Source organism: Saccopteryx bilineata, chromosome 6, assembly GCF_036850765.1.
Source record: "Saccopteryx bilineata isolate mSacBil1 chromosome 6, mSacBil1_pri_phased_curated, whole genome shotgun sequence".
In the NCBI taxonomy this organism is placed as follows: domain Eukaryota; kingdom Metazoa; phylum Chordata; class Mammalia; order Chiroptera; family Emballonuridae; genus Saccopteryx; species Saccopteryx bilineata.
Window position 1 is genome coordinate 94,725,620 of NC_089495.1, and position 15,639 is coordinate 94,741,258.

The 15,639-nt window shown below is 35.4% G+C and overlaps 1 protein-coding gene across 4 annotated transcripts in view; it reads right to left on the minus strand.

Moving 5' to 3' along the window:
* Window positions 1–1,988: 1,988 nt before the first annotated feature.
* The window catches only part of PCDH17 (protocadherin 17), a 93,378-nt gene continuing 79,727 nt past the window's right edge, over window positions 1,989–15,639 (minus strand). For 3 of the 4 annotated variants that reach the window (XM_066234622.1, XM_066234621.1, XM_066234623.1), the window contains one exon: window positions 1,989–6,694. In XM_066234622.1, the coding sequence (XP_066090719.1) occupies window positions 6,012–6,694 (683 nt within the window). In that variant the 3' untranslated portion in view covers window positions 1,989–6,011. The remainder of the gene's footprint in view (window positions 6,695–15,639) is intronic. The other variant, XM_066234625.1, reaches the window with a different exon arrangement.

The following is a 15,639-nucleotide window of genomic DNA, read 5'->3' on the forward strand; positions in this document are numbered from 1 at the left end:
TAATGTCATCCCATTACCATTAATAAAAATTTATAAAAAAAAAAAAAAAGAATGGTTCACTTAATATTTTACAGAGACGTATTGTTCACGATTGTTGAATAATTATAACTTGTGAGCATGTCTACTTAAAAAAAACATAAGCCCTGGCCGGTTGGCTCAGTGGTAGAGCATCAGCCTGGAGTGCAGGAGTCCCGGGTTCAATTCCCAGCCAGGACACACAGGGGAAGCACTCATCTGCTTCTCCATCCCTCCCCCTCTCCTTCCTCTCTCTCTCTTCCCCTCCCACAGCCAAGGCTCCATTGGACCAAAGTTGGCCCAGGCGCTGAGGATGGCTCCATGGCCTCTGCCTCAGGCACTAGAATGGCCCTGGTTGCAACAGAGCAATGCCCCAGATGGGCAGAGCATCACCCCCTGGTGGGCATGCTGGTGGATTCCGGTCGGGCGCATGCAGGAGTCTGTCTGACTGCCTCCCCATTTCCAACTTCAGAAAAATACAAAAAAAAAAAAAAAACCCCACATAAATGAAGGGGCTTTCATAGTTCATTGACGTGGAGTAAGCCTATAATTTTTGTTTCATTCATGACTTCCTCTTGATTGTAGCATGGCCAGGTTGGGTTTCTCTCTTTTTTTTTTTTTATTTATTCATTTTAGAGAGGAGAGGGAGAGACAGAGAGAGAGAGAGAGAGAGAGGAGAGAGAGAGAGAGAGAGAGAAGGGGGGAGGAGCTGGAAGCATCAACTCTCATATGTGCCTTGACCAGGCAAGCCCAGGTTTTCAAACCGGCGACCTCAGCATTTCCAGGTTGACGCTTTATCCACTGTGCCACCACAGGTCAGGCGGTCGGTTTCTCTCTTGAGCAACTCAGTGCCCCCACTACCCTGGTCAGATGGTTCAGGTGAGTCACTAAACAACTTGCTCTCATCTCACTCTTGAAATAAGTAAATGGCATGGTAAGCATGGGGTTTTTGCTCTTCTTAAGAATAAAATTGATTTCATTATGAAAAAGTAATATTGTCATGACAACATAAAGTCAGTTCCTATTTTAGTGTATGTTATCTAGGCACAAACTCTGACTACTCTGAGGGTAAAATATAATTGGTTTTGTTTTTTGTATCTTAGGTTCTTTGTGAAGCAACTGACACTTAAGTGGTTCTCAATGAAAAAGAAACAGCTAGTCAACAAATAAATGAGCAAAAAGACTGAGTATATAAATCTTTTATCCTATTCCAAGAACTCTAAAACGGAAAGATTTAAATACGAGAAGTCAATGCACTTTTCTTGATATTAGTTATTAATTCAGAAAAAAAGTGAAATTTAAACATAGGCAGAATATTATGTTGATTTGTAATTTTGATGATGCCACTCACTGATAATGAGATATATGGAATAACAGCAAAATGCAAACATCTAAATCCAATTTTTAAACAGTAATGTGTATTGGAATTTACCTATTTGTCTTTCTTACCAGACTGTGACCCAGGCATCATTCTTTGTTTACTGTTTACTCCTGGGGCATAACAGCCCAGCGCAAACACACAATAGAAATTCAGTAGATGTTTGTTGAATGTAAAAAGAAAGGCTTATTATTTTAAGTTGCCATGATAAACATGTATTTACTTTAAAATGCCGTTTATAAAGACATGCTTTCATATGCCATGTAAGATTATAAAGTCATTTAGCATCTTGTACTAAATCATCCTCAAACCAATTATAAATATGAATTAAAAGCAACAAGTATCCCTAGGCTATACCTCCTTCATAATTATGACTAGCCAAGTTATCTAAACTTTCTGGATAAGTGTTAAACCATTTCCATGAGCATTATTGTTACACAAACATTTAAAAAATCTTATTTTACTGGCAAACAAACAGCAAAACAGTTGTGATGCCACAGCTGTTTTCCCAAATAATTATGACCAGGGTCCCTGTGGTATGCAGTATGTAACACAGCACCTGTGTGTTAATGAATTCAAGGAAATGCAATGCCACTATTAGTAATAACTTTTTATTCGGAGTCCTCATTTTCCAGATAGGTCACATTAAACACAGCCATTAAACAATATCATTGAGATAAATCCATACAATGTATGCTGTTTTTGTTGTCGTTGTCCTTGTCCACCAATCACTTGGTGCAGCTAGGAACTGTATGGTGTGATGGAGCTGGTATATGGGAATAGCCAACCTGCAAAAAACACTGGGGCCAGGAAAGTCTGACTTTAATCAGGTCTCATTCATTTAAGTTTCAAAACAACACATCTTGATAGCCAAAACTCTCATCTGAATAATGCTCTGATAAATGCTGTCTGTTGTCAAAATAATATAATTAGACAATGAGTGGGTATATATTATGCCAAAACTCAGTTAACCTGGTGACCTCAACAACTTCTACTCCATTTAAGCAATAAACAGCTTTTAACCTGGTTCTAATAAAGAATACTGCTCTATTACTACTAACTTATTATTATGGTGTCATTTCTTTTTAATTGAGCAGTGCCTACTTTTAAAGGGAAGTCATGTTTTACAAGATCTCAACTAATTTAGGAAAACAAAACAAGCCAATTTCCCAAACAAAAATTCAATTGATTTATGGAGTAGTGAGCCAATTTTTGTGTATTGCCTGCAACAAGAATAAGTATGTCAGGTTAATAAATAAGATGAGAAGATTGTTTGAAATTGCGTGAAATGTCTCTTCAATGTTTACTTTGGTATAGGTATAACTAACACTGATTCTTGCTACGTTTAACTTGGATGAAAAGATCTTTTGTCATTAACATGTAATGAAAAGATTGTTTTGTTACTGATTTTTTTTAGTTCATTAGTAAACAATTTTAAAACTTTGAAGTTCTTATGAAAATTTTTATAAATTCTTATTCTGTGCTTGACTTCAGTTACTTAAAAATCTAAAAGAAAAAGTATCATCAAATTATTTATTTTGAATGTGTGGGGTTTCTTTTTTGAGTGGTTAATAAATGGAGGATGTAAATTAAGACAATGTTTTCACATTCTGAATTATGCTGAAATCCCTTGAAACATCACTGATTATATATCACTCTTGAGAGCAAGTTGCTCCCCAAAAGGGTGATTTTGGCATCTCATAGACTTCCTTGGAAGCCAAGCACCAGAGGTCTGTGATAAAGGCAGTTGCCAGCCAAATGATTCCCTCAACTTAACTATAAAAGCTTAGAGTCCTGACTGCTGAACTACCACCAACTTGTAAATAAATATTCACTACTAAATACGGATAACATGTTAACCAGCTAACACTAGTAAATCACTGGTGACAGAGAACCTAAATGTAAATCCCTTACACATTGGCACAACCAATTCTTAAAATCTTATAGTGTTCTAATGTCTTCAGACACATATACTAAATTGAACAACTGGTTACTCAAAGTTAAGAATGTTTTAAAAATAAACACTACTCTCTTTGTTGATTTCATTTACATACTGCCTTAGATTCTACTAAGTGGCTATCTGTCTAGTAAGAGAGAGGCAACACTTGGTAAGACTAAATGAAAATCGGTTTTCCATCCATCTAAATCAACTTGTAGTCTCCTGGCAAAAAAAATAACATCATAAAACAGAGACAACACATTTCAGATACATAAATTGTCCAAAATATAGTCAATTAGATTTCACATGTACAAGATCCCTTCTTTTCTAATTTAAACATTTACTACTAATAAAATCCAAGAGGAGAGCTTTGGAAAGGCTGTTACTAGGAACCAAATTCAGTTCTCGAGAGAATAAGGCTGATGGGAGGTGTCCACTCTTCCTTTCAAAGCAGTTTCGCAAACGAGGTACAGTCTAAAATCTTGACAGCATTTGACAGAAATATTTTCACTTGAATTTGTTGAGGTTTAACATTACAAAACTTAATTCAGTTCAATGTTTATTTTTGCTTTTGTTTTTGTTTTTAATAGAAGAATTTGATGACATTTATGCTGTTTCTACACTGGCTTGGTGGCCAGAAAAGAAGGCACAGAATTCTCCACCAGTTTGCAAATAATACATTTTTCTGCTCCAGTGCACAAACATCCTTTATTTAATTCAGCATCACGTTTTCTAAGGTATGGGCTGGAAGCTGTTTGTCATGAAGCTGTAAAATGCCAAAACTTTTTAACGCTGAAGGAAAATGTCAATCAAGGCATTTTCCCATCTGCTGCTACTTCTGTAAGTGCTAATTTTGTTTTTCCCAGTTCCTGAAATTTGAGGTTTCCTAGCCTCACATGGAAGTAAGTTTGAAACTTGTTAAATGACACAAGAAAAAGGTGCAACCAAATGAAGGAATAGAAGGTGTATTGTTTTCAAAGGACACCAATAAAAAGAGGCAGAAGAGCATTGAGAGAAATGAAAAACATTCTGTTAAGACCCAGACCTCTTGAAAAACACTACACAATGCAAATAACCAGGGCTGATATCACACATGCATTAAAACATTGTTCATGGTTTTGAAATAAATGGGAACACACATCTTGGACCACATAATATACTTTTGAGAACCAATCAACATTATGATATCTACATAGGCAGAAACTGTATGTTGTTGAGGAAATATGAAGAAATTTCAGGTATTGGTACAAATGTAATTCTTATGATTTAGCATGACTTTAATAAAAGCTTCTACAAGGACTTGCACATAACCATGACTGACAGATGTATTTTTTGACCTTTCAGATAGCTCCATTGGCTCACTCAAACACATTTTGAACAGATTATGTACTGTAGTACTTGGTAGACTATACATTAAACAAGAGACTTTGCTCTGAGGCGCTGCTTCCCACACTCCATGGGGAAAGGAAGCAGGAAAAAACAAAACTCATAGAGTTCGACAGCTACCGAGGCAACACTTGCCATTTACAATATAAGCCCAAATATTTTTGCAACACAACTATATATTAATTTAATAAAATACACAATATAGCTCTTATACACTCAACAATTTGGCTCATATGCACTGAATCTGCAATAAATCAATAAAAATATGTCATTTGATGTAAACACATTGAATCTTCTTACATTTGCACATATAAATGGTCACGTGATTGGTGTATGTCTAAGACATTTTCACTTTCCTGAGCTATTTTAGTGTCCACAAATGAGTAAAACGTATTAATCATGTTAATCTTCTCTGAATATTATTACTCAATGGTAACTATTTTTTCAGAATCTTTCTAGGTCAAATTATGAAGATCTATCATTATTTAGGTTTGTTGGACACTAAAATGCTAAAGAGGCATTTTAAACCTTTAAATTTGCTTCTCCTTTAATGAAGTGAATTAGTCTACACGTGTGCAGGACAAAAATGTACTACATCTTTTTTACACTTAACTTTTATAGGACATGAGGTGTCTCACAAATGACCAAGGTTTTTTTTTTTTATTTGTTTGTTTGTTTGTTTTTTGTTTTTTTGTTTCTTTTCAACTAATGATATGGAATGTTCTTTGTGTTTATATGTGTGGCAGGTAACTTTGTACAGAAATGTTTACCACAAATACGTGTTAATGTTTGGTGTAGCTTGGACTACTGCAAGGTCTTCTAGGGCCTTTCAGTAGAAGCCTGTGATGACTGCTGGGAAGCCACCACAGCTCACAGATGAGACCCTGCTCTGTACGGGGTTGACAGGTAAACAGCGAAGTCAGCATAAATCACGGAGGACAGTCTCAGAGTGATCAGAGATCCTTCAGTTCTCAAACCTCATACCTTCCTAACAGATTGTCAACAGGTAACTCGCCTCCTCCTCCTTTTTCTTCTCTCCTGTTTCTTCTCTGTTTTTCTTTCCTCTGAGCATCATTAATTCTGTCCCAACATAAGTTCAGTCAAAATAAAACCACTGTTATCACTGAAAAAGAAATCGCAGTGAAAAGAACATACTTGTGGGCACTTCAGATGTTCACTAAAAGCCTTAAAGCAGCATTGGTCTCTCTTAATCCCTGTAAACCAGGTTGTCACCAGGAGGGATTATTTTTCAATCAACACAAGAGACAGGAAATGCCAATGCTACTACCCCCCTTACTTTCTCACAGCCACAGGGTCATTTCCGCGACAGTCCTGCAAAAGCTTATCAATTTCTCTCACGACTTCCTCGGCATCCACCGACTCTCGGCCCAGATCCCTGCTGGGGTGGTCAAGATGCTCGAGCACGGCCCCCATCTCGCTGGAATCCCGGTTGGCTCTGGAATGCACGTCGGCAAAGACCCTTGCCATCTGCTCCGAAGCCATGAAGGGAGGGTCTCTCGGTTGCTTACTTGGCGATGGATACTGGCTGTCAGTGGGCACGTACTGGCTGCTTGCTTCGGCCAGGGCTCCGGATTTCGCTTCGCAGCCATCCTGAGAGCCTTTGGTCGAGGTGCAAGGCTCCATGCATGCCTTGGTTGGGCTGCTTGATGCTGAGGGGACCTCTTGGAGGAGAGGGCTCAGGGCACGTTTGGCTTTTAAATAAGGTTTAACGTTGGCAATGAGAATAGTGTGCTCTCGCTTATCTTTTCCAAATGTACAAAAAGTCTTTTTCCCAGTGGGATTCACAGTTTCATAAGTCTCAGTCTCAACATTAGCTTCAACTGTGGGTACAAAGAGATTTGTGCGGTAATCTGCATTTTCAGCCTGACTGGCTGCAGGGAACTGTGGCATCCAACACCTGTCAGAATGACCAAGCACTCGGCATTCATCTGTGCAATTAACGCACTCTTCTGGTTCTGCAAAACAAAAGAGAAAACAGCAGATCTAATCATTAGGGTTGCTTGTACATTTCTATCAAGGTCGCATTCAGCTCTCACTGGGCTTGTTTGACCTCTGGTCTCTTAATTAAAAAGGAAAAGAAAACAATAATTACAACATTTCAGGATGGTTGCATAAACCTGCTGGTTGAGACAATGGTTTTATTTAAGTCTATTCTCTAGATATTAACTTATTCCCAAAGCCTGGGAAGAAGTAAAACATGGACATTGGAGAACCATTCTCAGTAGAATAGAACAAACATCACTGTAAACCAATTTCCTGGGGTATCAGTTAGTCTTTGCTCTGACTAACCTCTCTTGGAAACAGTGAACTTCAAAAAGGATTACCAGGATTAATTTTTCAAATGAAATAACAGGACAAAAACTGGATTGCAAACTTCTATAACAAGTCTTAAACTCCATCTAAAAAACATGTTTATCCCTATTTTGCTTGTAATTGTTATTTTGGTGACAGTCATAAAATAAAAGATTTCCTTTAAAAATCTACTTTTCCTACTGAGAATAGCGAGTGGAATTTTCTAACAGAATGTGCCATGACTAAGTTTGTCAAAAAGTGTACATTCAGCCTGACCTGTGGTGGCGTAGTGAATAAAGCATCAACCTGGAAACACTAAGGTTGCCGGTTCAAAACCCTGGCTTGCCTGGTCAAGGCACATATGGGAGTTGATGCTTCCTGCTCCTCCCGCTTCTCTCTCTATCTCCCCCCTCCTCTCTAAAATAAATAAATAAATAATTTAAAAAGTGTACATTCTTATTTTATGAGATTTGAGCATGGATCATGTAATCAGTTTTCTTCACTTTAGCTGTTTCTTTTTTAAGTAGGTGAAATGAATTTAGTCAACAGATATGTTTCAGAATGAATGACAGATCATGATTTTTTTAAATGATGTTTTCTGTGAGAAATTTTGCTTCTCTCTTTAGCCAACAGGCACATAGAGAATGTAAATAAAGGATTCTTTAATGATCTGTATTTTAAAGATGCTAAACAAAAATATATGACAGAAAATTTCTTCATTATGACAACACAGTGACATACTTCCATGACCCCAACATTTTAAACTATAACTATGTCTTTCTAGTTGTCTTTTTCATTTACAAATAGTTGTTCCCCTTAATGTTTAATGATCTTTTTTAAATCAAAAAAATTTTTTAAGAAAAAATATTTACAATTTACTTTTACGTGATGGGAATAGAATTTCCTATACATTTAGGAACCTATGGGATTGACATTAAATTGATGCAAGAAAATCCCCACAAATGTATAGTGCCAGTTTAAAGGAAAAAAGTATGTTTACATGGAAGATATTTTTAAAATGAAGCAGCAAATTTAATACCATTGATAAACTGATACAATTACTTTTCAAAGTTATAAATAAAATCTGAGTACATATTTAAAACACAGCAATAATTTCCAAAAATAAAAAATGAAAATAAACAACTTAATTTATCTCAGAAGGCTTTAGAATAAAATAATAATTTCCTATGATACTAACATTTTTTAGAAAGCTATCAAAATAGTGTTTTGACAGAACATACATACTGAGGTAGTTCATAACATGCCATTCATACTTGTGAAATATTTTAAAAAGTATTTAAGTAGCTTGTTTATACTTTAATTTTGTCATGTTTTTAAAAATATATTTACCTACAAATAAATGAAGTATGTTGTTTCATTATGTAATACAGGCAAGAATACTGAAGTGTAGACCCAGAGCCTAAATTATTGTCTGACTTAAAAACGGTTAGACCAATGAACAAAAACAGAAACAAAGAACTGAAGGATAGAAAATTATCTAGGATGCCTTCCTGTATAGATTTGAAGTAGAGTAAAAATTTTTAAAAACAAGAGAATATCCAGAAAAGTTTAATAACAGGTACCTATTTTCTTTACCTATTCTTTGTATGTGTGACAGAGACAGAGAAAGAGTCAGAGAGAAGGGACAGATAAGGACAGACAGACAGGAAGGAAGAGAGATGAGAAGCATCAATTCTTCATTGCAGCACCTTAGTTGTTCATTGATTACTTTCTCATTTGTGCCTTGATGGGGGGGCTACTGCAGACTATGTGACCCCTTGTTCAAGCCAGTGACCTTAAATTCAAGCTAGTGAGCTGTGCTCAAACCAGATGAGCCCACACTCAAGCCTGCGGCCTCAGGGTTTTGAACCTCGGTCCTCTGGGTCCCAGTCCGACACTCTATCCACTGCACCACCTCCTGGTCAGGCTACCTATTCTGACTGGGAATCATAAAAATTACCTCTGTATGTGTCAGTAACTGTTAGGAGAAAATGTATCATTTCATTCAACCAACTTTGTCCTTTAAAACTACAGTAGAACACATTACTATCTATTTCACAAGGTGATACTTTTGAATCTTTTAGAGCTTTTTTAATTCATTTACAACCCATACACTCTCTCTCTGAAACATCGTAACATAGTTTTATATTCCAATCTTGACTGGCCTTCAAGTTCAGTCATTTGGAGAGCCTGGCACTGAATAAATTCAATATGAATTTAAGAAAAGAGTGGAAGTGATAGACTAATGCAGATACATAAAAGTGCAAATCGACCTTGAATTTGAAACCATCAACATAAAACGATTGTTTGCACTTTACTGCTGAAAATCTGCAGCTTTTTATTTGATTCTTTTGTGTCACATCCTGGGGGGAAAATTTTTAGTATTGATTGCGATACATTATAAACTGTTCACCTTGCGATTAGACTGTAATTTTGATGGCAGCAGTTCATAGACGGTGAGAAAAATTGAGTGAATGCTTTTCTACAAGCAGCAGAAACTATGAACATAAAGTGAACCATAATGGCCAAGGGTGAAATAAGAATTTGTGAAAGTAAAATTATTTCTGAAGTAACATCAATAAATATATAGGGAGGTAGGTACATAAGAGAGACATAGTATATAATGAATGACCAGCTAGACAGAAATACAAGGAAAAATGGAAGAAAAAGAGGAAAGAAGGAAAGTTAAATGAAGGGAGAGAAGAAAGGAAGGACAGATAAGAAGGTCAGAAGAGGAGAGGTAGGAGTCTAAATGTAAAAATTTCATGCTGATCTGCAAAGGAGTGAACCACTCTGATGTATGAAGATTATAGACCCAACGATCTTAGTGGAATTCACTTATGCTCAAGCTGATTTCGCCTTTACGGTCCCCAAAATATTTCTTCTTTTTTCACTAGTCCCCAGGTGTAAAAAGTTTGAAAACCACTGAAATGTAAATATAGGATTTCTGCTATATGTGTCTTTTACTATATATCTTCAAAATCTCCTCAATAACTTAAGTGTATATAATAAAAAATAATAGTGTAAAGTATTTCTTCAAGTCCTGGAGTCATATAAGTAGATAAACTTATTCCGTACCTTAGAGAAAGTGGACTAAGCTATAGAAAAATTTTTATACACCTCAGAGACAGACTTTGATACACTATTTGTATACTAATTTCTTTATAATTTGTATAAATTAGTGTATCAGAAAACAAATACATGAGAAAACAAATCCAGGTACTCTGGACAGAAGATATCAAAGCAAAAATAATTTATTCAAAATTTACTTTTGCTTTCTGGACCAATCTAGGATTATAAGGAAATTATTTACCCTTATTTTCATCCTTTCCTCAATAAAACATGATTACCCTTCAACAGAATGCACTCAGAAAGATGGCATAATCAAAATGGTATGCAAGTGAGAAAACCTGAGAAATAAGCATATTTGTATTGCAAAGAGGAAACAATTCTGAAGTCCAACAGCTGGAAATCTGGACAGTTCTGCCTATAGGGAAAGTTAACTGTCTAATTTTTAAAATGTATGATATCCTGAAGGCTCATGTGAAAATCAGATAAATTTAAATACTTGTTTAGTATTAAGAGTCATTTTCTATACTCCTGGAGCTCCACCCGACTATTACACAAGCTCCCATAAGGAGGAATCGAAAACAGTTGTTCTAATTAATTCAATTTTGCACCTTAATTTCTATAATATTTTTCCAAATGATATAGAGACACTCAAATGATTACTGTACTTGTAGTTTAGCTATTCCATAAAGCAATGGTTTTCAAACTTTTCACACTTGGGGACTGGTGAAAAAAGGAGAAATATTTTGGGGACCATAAAGGCGAAATCATCTTGAGCATAAGCGAATTTGACTAAGATTGTTCCGTCTATAATCTTCATACGTCAGAGTGGTTAACTCCTTTGCGGACCAGCATGAAATTTTTGGTGGACTGGTCCTCAGATGGGCAGTTGAAAAACACTGCCATAAACCATACACATGTACACACAGATCTTTATTTGTATGTGTGTGTGATAAAATTAAGCTTTCTCCAGAATCTAGTTCAGAAAAAATTTAAACACTCAAATACATAGCCAGTCATTACTGAAAATTAACTATTAGCAATTGCCATAAGCAAAGAATAGGAAAATTAAAAAAAACACACAGGAAAGTACTATATTCATAATATGAGAGATGAAATACATGTACATAACATGTAAATACATGTAAATAAACATATATAATGGAGATACACACACATACACATAATCTACTTCTGATTGTAGAATTTTACAAAATGCAAATTGATTTAGACATAAAGATTTCTGAACTCTGCATATTCATATTTGAATCTGACATAACTGAAAACTCTCTTATTTTTAAAATAGACGATGCAACTTAATAACTTAATCTTAGAGAGAGTAATTCTAAGCAATCATTTTACACAAAATATAGATATCTTCAAAGGAACAGTTACCGTGGATGTGATAAGTATGTAAAAAAAAATATTTAGACTAAATCAAGTTATCTGGTCTTAAATGATTAGATTTTAACAATCTTCCATAAAGGTTACCATAGTTAATGCTTACAGTGTGATTTTAACATTGTAATATTGGTACATCATTAGAATGAGTAGCCATTTCAACAATAAGTAACTGGTGTCAACAGTTACTATCTATAAGATTAAAATTTGAAGCCAAAACACTATTTAAACCAGCAAGGATTAACAAGGATCAGGTGAGTCTCCTGTGCCTGTAGTTATTTGGGGAAAAGTCAGGGACAAACCCTTGAGTTTTAGGACTCTGTGGTATTCACTGCAAAAGAAACATGTTGAGAAACCAGCCCATAAAATTTCATATTTCAAAGTCAGTCTTTGTCTTTATTCTAATCTGTGTCATTTTCAGGCAAGAATTTATCACAGGTCAGAAGTTAAGCTTATTTTCCAGGCCTTGGAAACACTAAACCATACCACCCAATGAGATACTTGGCAACTAAATTGTTACCACTTAGAAAAATATTAAAAATCACAAAAGTATTTTCTGCCCTTAGTTACTTGCTGCCTGGGAGCCCAAATATTTGTAAATCTGAAAACATGCATATAGTTTCTAATATTAAAGTTTTATATATGCATCTGTTTTAATTTTTTATAATGAGGAAATAATTGTGTCTTAATAATGTGAAACCCGAAAATTTTAAGTCAGGGATTCAATGAGCAAGTTCTAAAGTGCTATGACCATGGTGGAAAGACAGATGAGAGTTTTCTTTGCTTGATGACTGTTATGAAAATGGTTTTATTTCTGCTTTGTAAACAGCTTTAAATAAGACTAGTGCTCTTCTATTAGTGTTGTGGTTGGTACTGCTTCTAATAGCATCTTAAAATTAGAGTTTCTTCCAAGCACGCCACTCTATAAATGGAAGTCCATTTTTTATTTGTTCTCATTTTTCCTTTTTATTTCTAATTTACCTTTTTTCACTAACATAAGCTTTCATAACACCTAATTAGCTGTCTAGAAAAGCAGGGAGCAAACATCTCTATTTATGGCTGGCACAAGTGTTCTAGAGATTAACCCTACAGAATGTAAAATAGGTACCCACCGCAGATATTCTACAGGTAAACAATGAAGCCAAGAACTTTCGGATTCCAGGACATTTATACCACTTTTCCACTAACAGGTTCTAATGGTGTAACAACAGTTTGCTTTTACCATCTTTTACTTCTGGAGTACACACACACAAACACACTCCACACACATTACTTCACATATGCATGCACACTTCTCTGTAAACACAACAAATTATGGATTATCCAAATATGGTCTACCATACCAGAGAAAAAGTATTAATACTAAAATAGAAATATCACCAAAATACAGTGACCTCTAATAATTTTTTAAAGTAAATTGACATAATTTTCTATGTCTTGTGAATTGACACATCTTCTAACAAACAGTTCCTTTTTTTTTTTTTTTTTGGTGATATAGATTATTATTCACTTACTACCCTATACCATCAATAAACCCCTTATATTTGTTAAATAGGGTGAGTTGTTACATAAAAATAGTACCTTAATCTATATTCACTTATATCATTTTCATTTATAATTTCTATGTCCTATTTATTAACATATTAGTTAAAAATAAACCTAATTATGAGATTATGAGAGGGGTAAAAATTTCACTTTCAATATTATTTATAGAGGCAGTGTTGCAAAGTTATCTCAAAACTTCTTTTTCTCTGTGTCAGAATAAAAAAGAAAAGAGAATTCTAATATTACATTTTTTTTTTCTTTACAGGGACAGAGAGTCAGAGAGAGGGATAGATAGGGACAGACAGACAGGAACGAAGAGATATGAGAATCAACCATCAGTTTTTTGTTGTGACACCTTAGTTGTTCATTGATTGCTTTCTCATATGTGCCTTGACCGCGGGGCTGCAGCAGGCCAAGTAACCGCTTGCTTGAGCCAGCGACCTTGGGTCCAAGCTGGTGAGCTTTTTGCTCAAGCCAGATAAGCCCGCGTTCAAGCTGGCGACCTTTTAATAACTTTGGTATATCCCTTATGCAGAGAAGAAAAAGGATAGATAAAGAAACATTTGAGAGCCAATTACCGGTACTTTATTTTATTAGCTAAGTGGTGTTTTGTATATTATATTGTATTACCTGTGTTTCTTATGCACAAGGATCTATGTTGATTTGTTTTTCTATTTAAATAACTGATACACAAATACACGGATGGGGGTATTTTTTTGCTTATTTCTTGAGGGGGGTTCATGGAATTTATAACAATATGCTCATTTGCTTGTTTTATGAGAACTTTTCATGCATTGGCAGTGACATAATGATAAAACACTAAGTCTAGGACTCTGGAAACTTAAATTATTTCTTATAATTGACCATAAGTAATCAGAATTTGGAAACATGGTTCACATAATAAAAAGGTATGTATTTTTTTTCAGGTGGATGCATGCAAATCTGGCTTTCGATAGGTGAGAGCACATACTGAAGAGGAAGCTATTACAATACTATCAATAATCCAACCATGAAACTTTGAAGTACTGATCCTCTGGTGTGCACCTGCATTGCACAATGCTTCTGAATGTATTTCCATAGCTATATTCAGCCAACAGAAACCACTGGCCTATATCATATTCAACTGAATCCCATTGTGGCTGGGTATTTGAGGGGTTGGCATTTTGCACTTACTATTCAGCGCTGCTGTGCACCTTCAGGGACCCTTTTCAGTGTTTTCAGTGTTTGGGACCCTTTAGACACAACAACATGTCTACCCGAGTGAATTTTTTAGTGTATATGTTGACAACATATAGCTAATGGTCTGCGATAAAGAAAACTTTTAAACAGAAATTTATGCTAAGGAATGAAAGCAAAATGATAAAAGGAAATTTGATGTGACAGCATCAGAAATGTTAACACAAAGAAAATGAGACTAAAAAAATGCATTGAGAATCTATGGCACAAATATTGTATAATTACGTCCCATGGCACACTGCTCTGAGTTTAACATTCAAAATATAGCTGCATGCCTCCCCCAACCCCACACTAGTTTCCTCCATGACCTGAGGCAGCAGCAGATGCTTGGAAGTGAAGGGCCAAATAAATGGGGCCATCTCTTTCTTACAAGACACCCTGAGGAGCACTGGCTGTGATGCTCAATACTATTCTAAGGAACACATTTCTGTTTTGTTTTGTTTTTGAGAAAAGGACTCTGAAAGAACCTCTCATGGAAACACAATCCAGTTGAATTGTCCCACCAGAGTAAAAATACAGTTCAAATTCAGTGGGAGCATTAGGTTTGTGTCATTTAGCAGTTAATTTAAAGACGTTATACTCATCATTCATAAGATAGTTTTCAAGAAATACATCTTGAATAGGATATGGTAGAATAGGTCTTGTATCAAGCAAAGTTTTGTGGTGAATGAAAGAATGTGCATCCATCTCTAAAATCCTCCAGTCTATAAAATTACATCTCGTCACCAAGGAGTTCACACTTAGATTGAGAACCAGAAAAGAGCTTTGAGACCAGCATAGGGAAGACAACTCATGATAAATTACATTTTAGCTCAATGAAAAGTATAATAAGATATATTATGAAAGGTTTTATACAAGAGGAAGTGCTTGATCTGCAATTCAAAAGACAATCAGGATTTCAGCAGATAGTGCAGAGCAGGAAGAGGGTGATCCAGGTGAAGGTACTAGAAAGTGAAAGAGTCATCACACACAGGGTGTGCATTTCACATGGTAATAAGAAACCAGCTTTATAAGTAAAAAATATAGTTGCAATGCCAAAAAAAAGTAATAATTATAACATAGGGAAAATTAGCTAGGACTTACAATAGAAAGGAAAAACTTTAAATAAAGGATGAAATTTAATGCAGCAAACAATGAGCATTAAAACAAGTATCTGAGCAGTTTATTGCATGCCTCAGACATTTTAAAAAACATTTCGGTGCTTGATTGGAAAGATACTGGAAAGGATTTAAGAACATACACAACTAGGATGAGCTAATGAGCAAGTAGTATTCAAAGCTGTGTTATTTCTAGAGATATCTAAAGTTTGGCCCCAAACAAGGATATCTCCAACAGAGCACAACAAGTCCTGGAATGA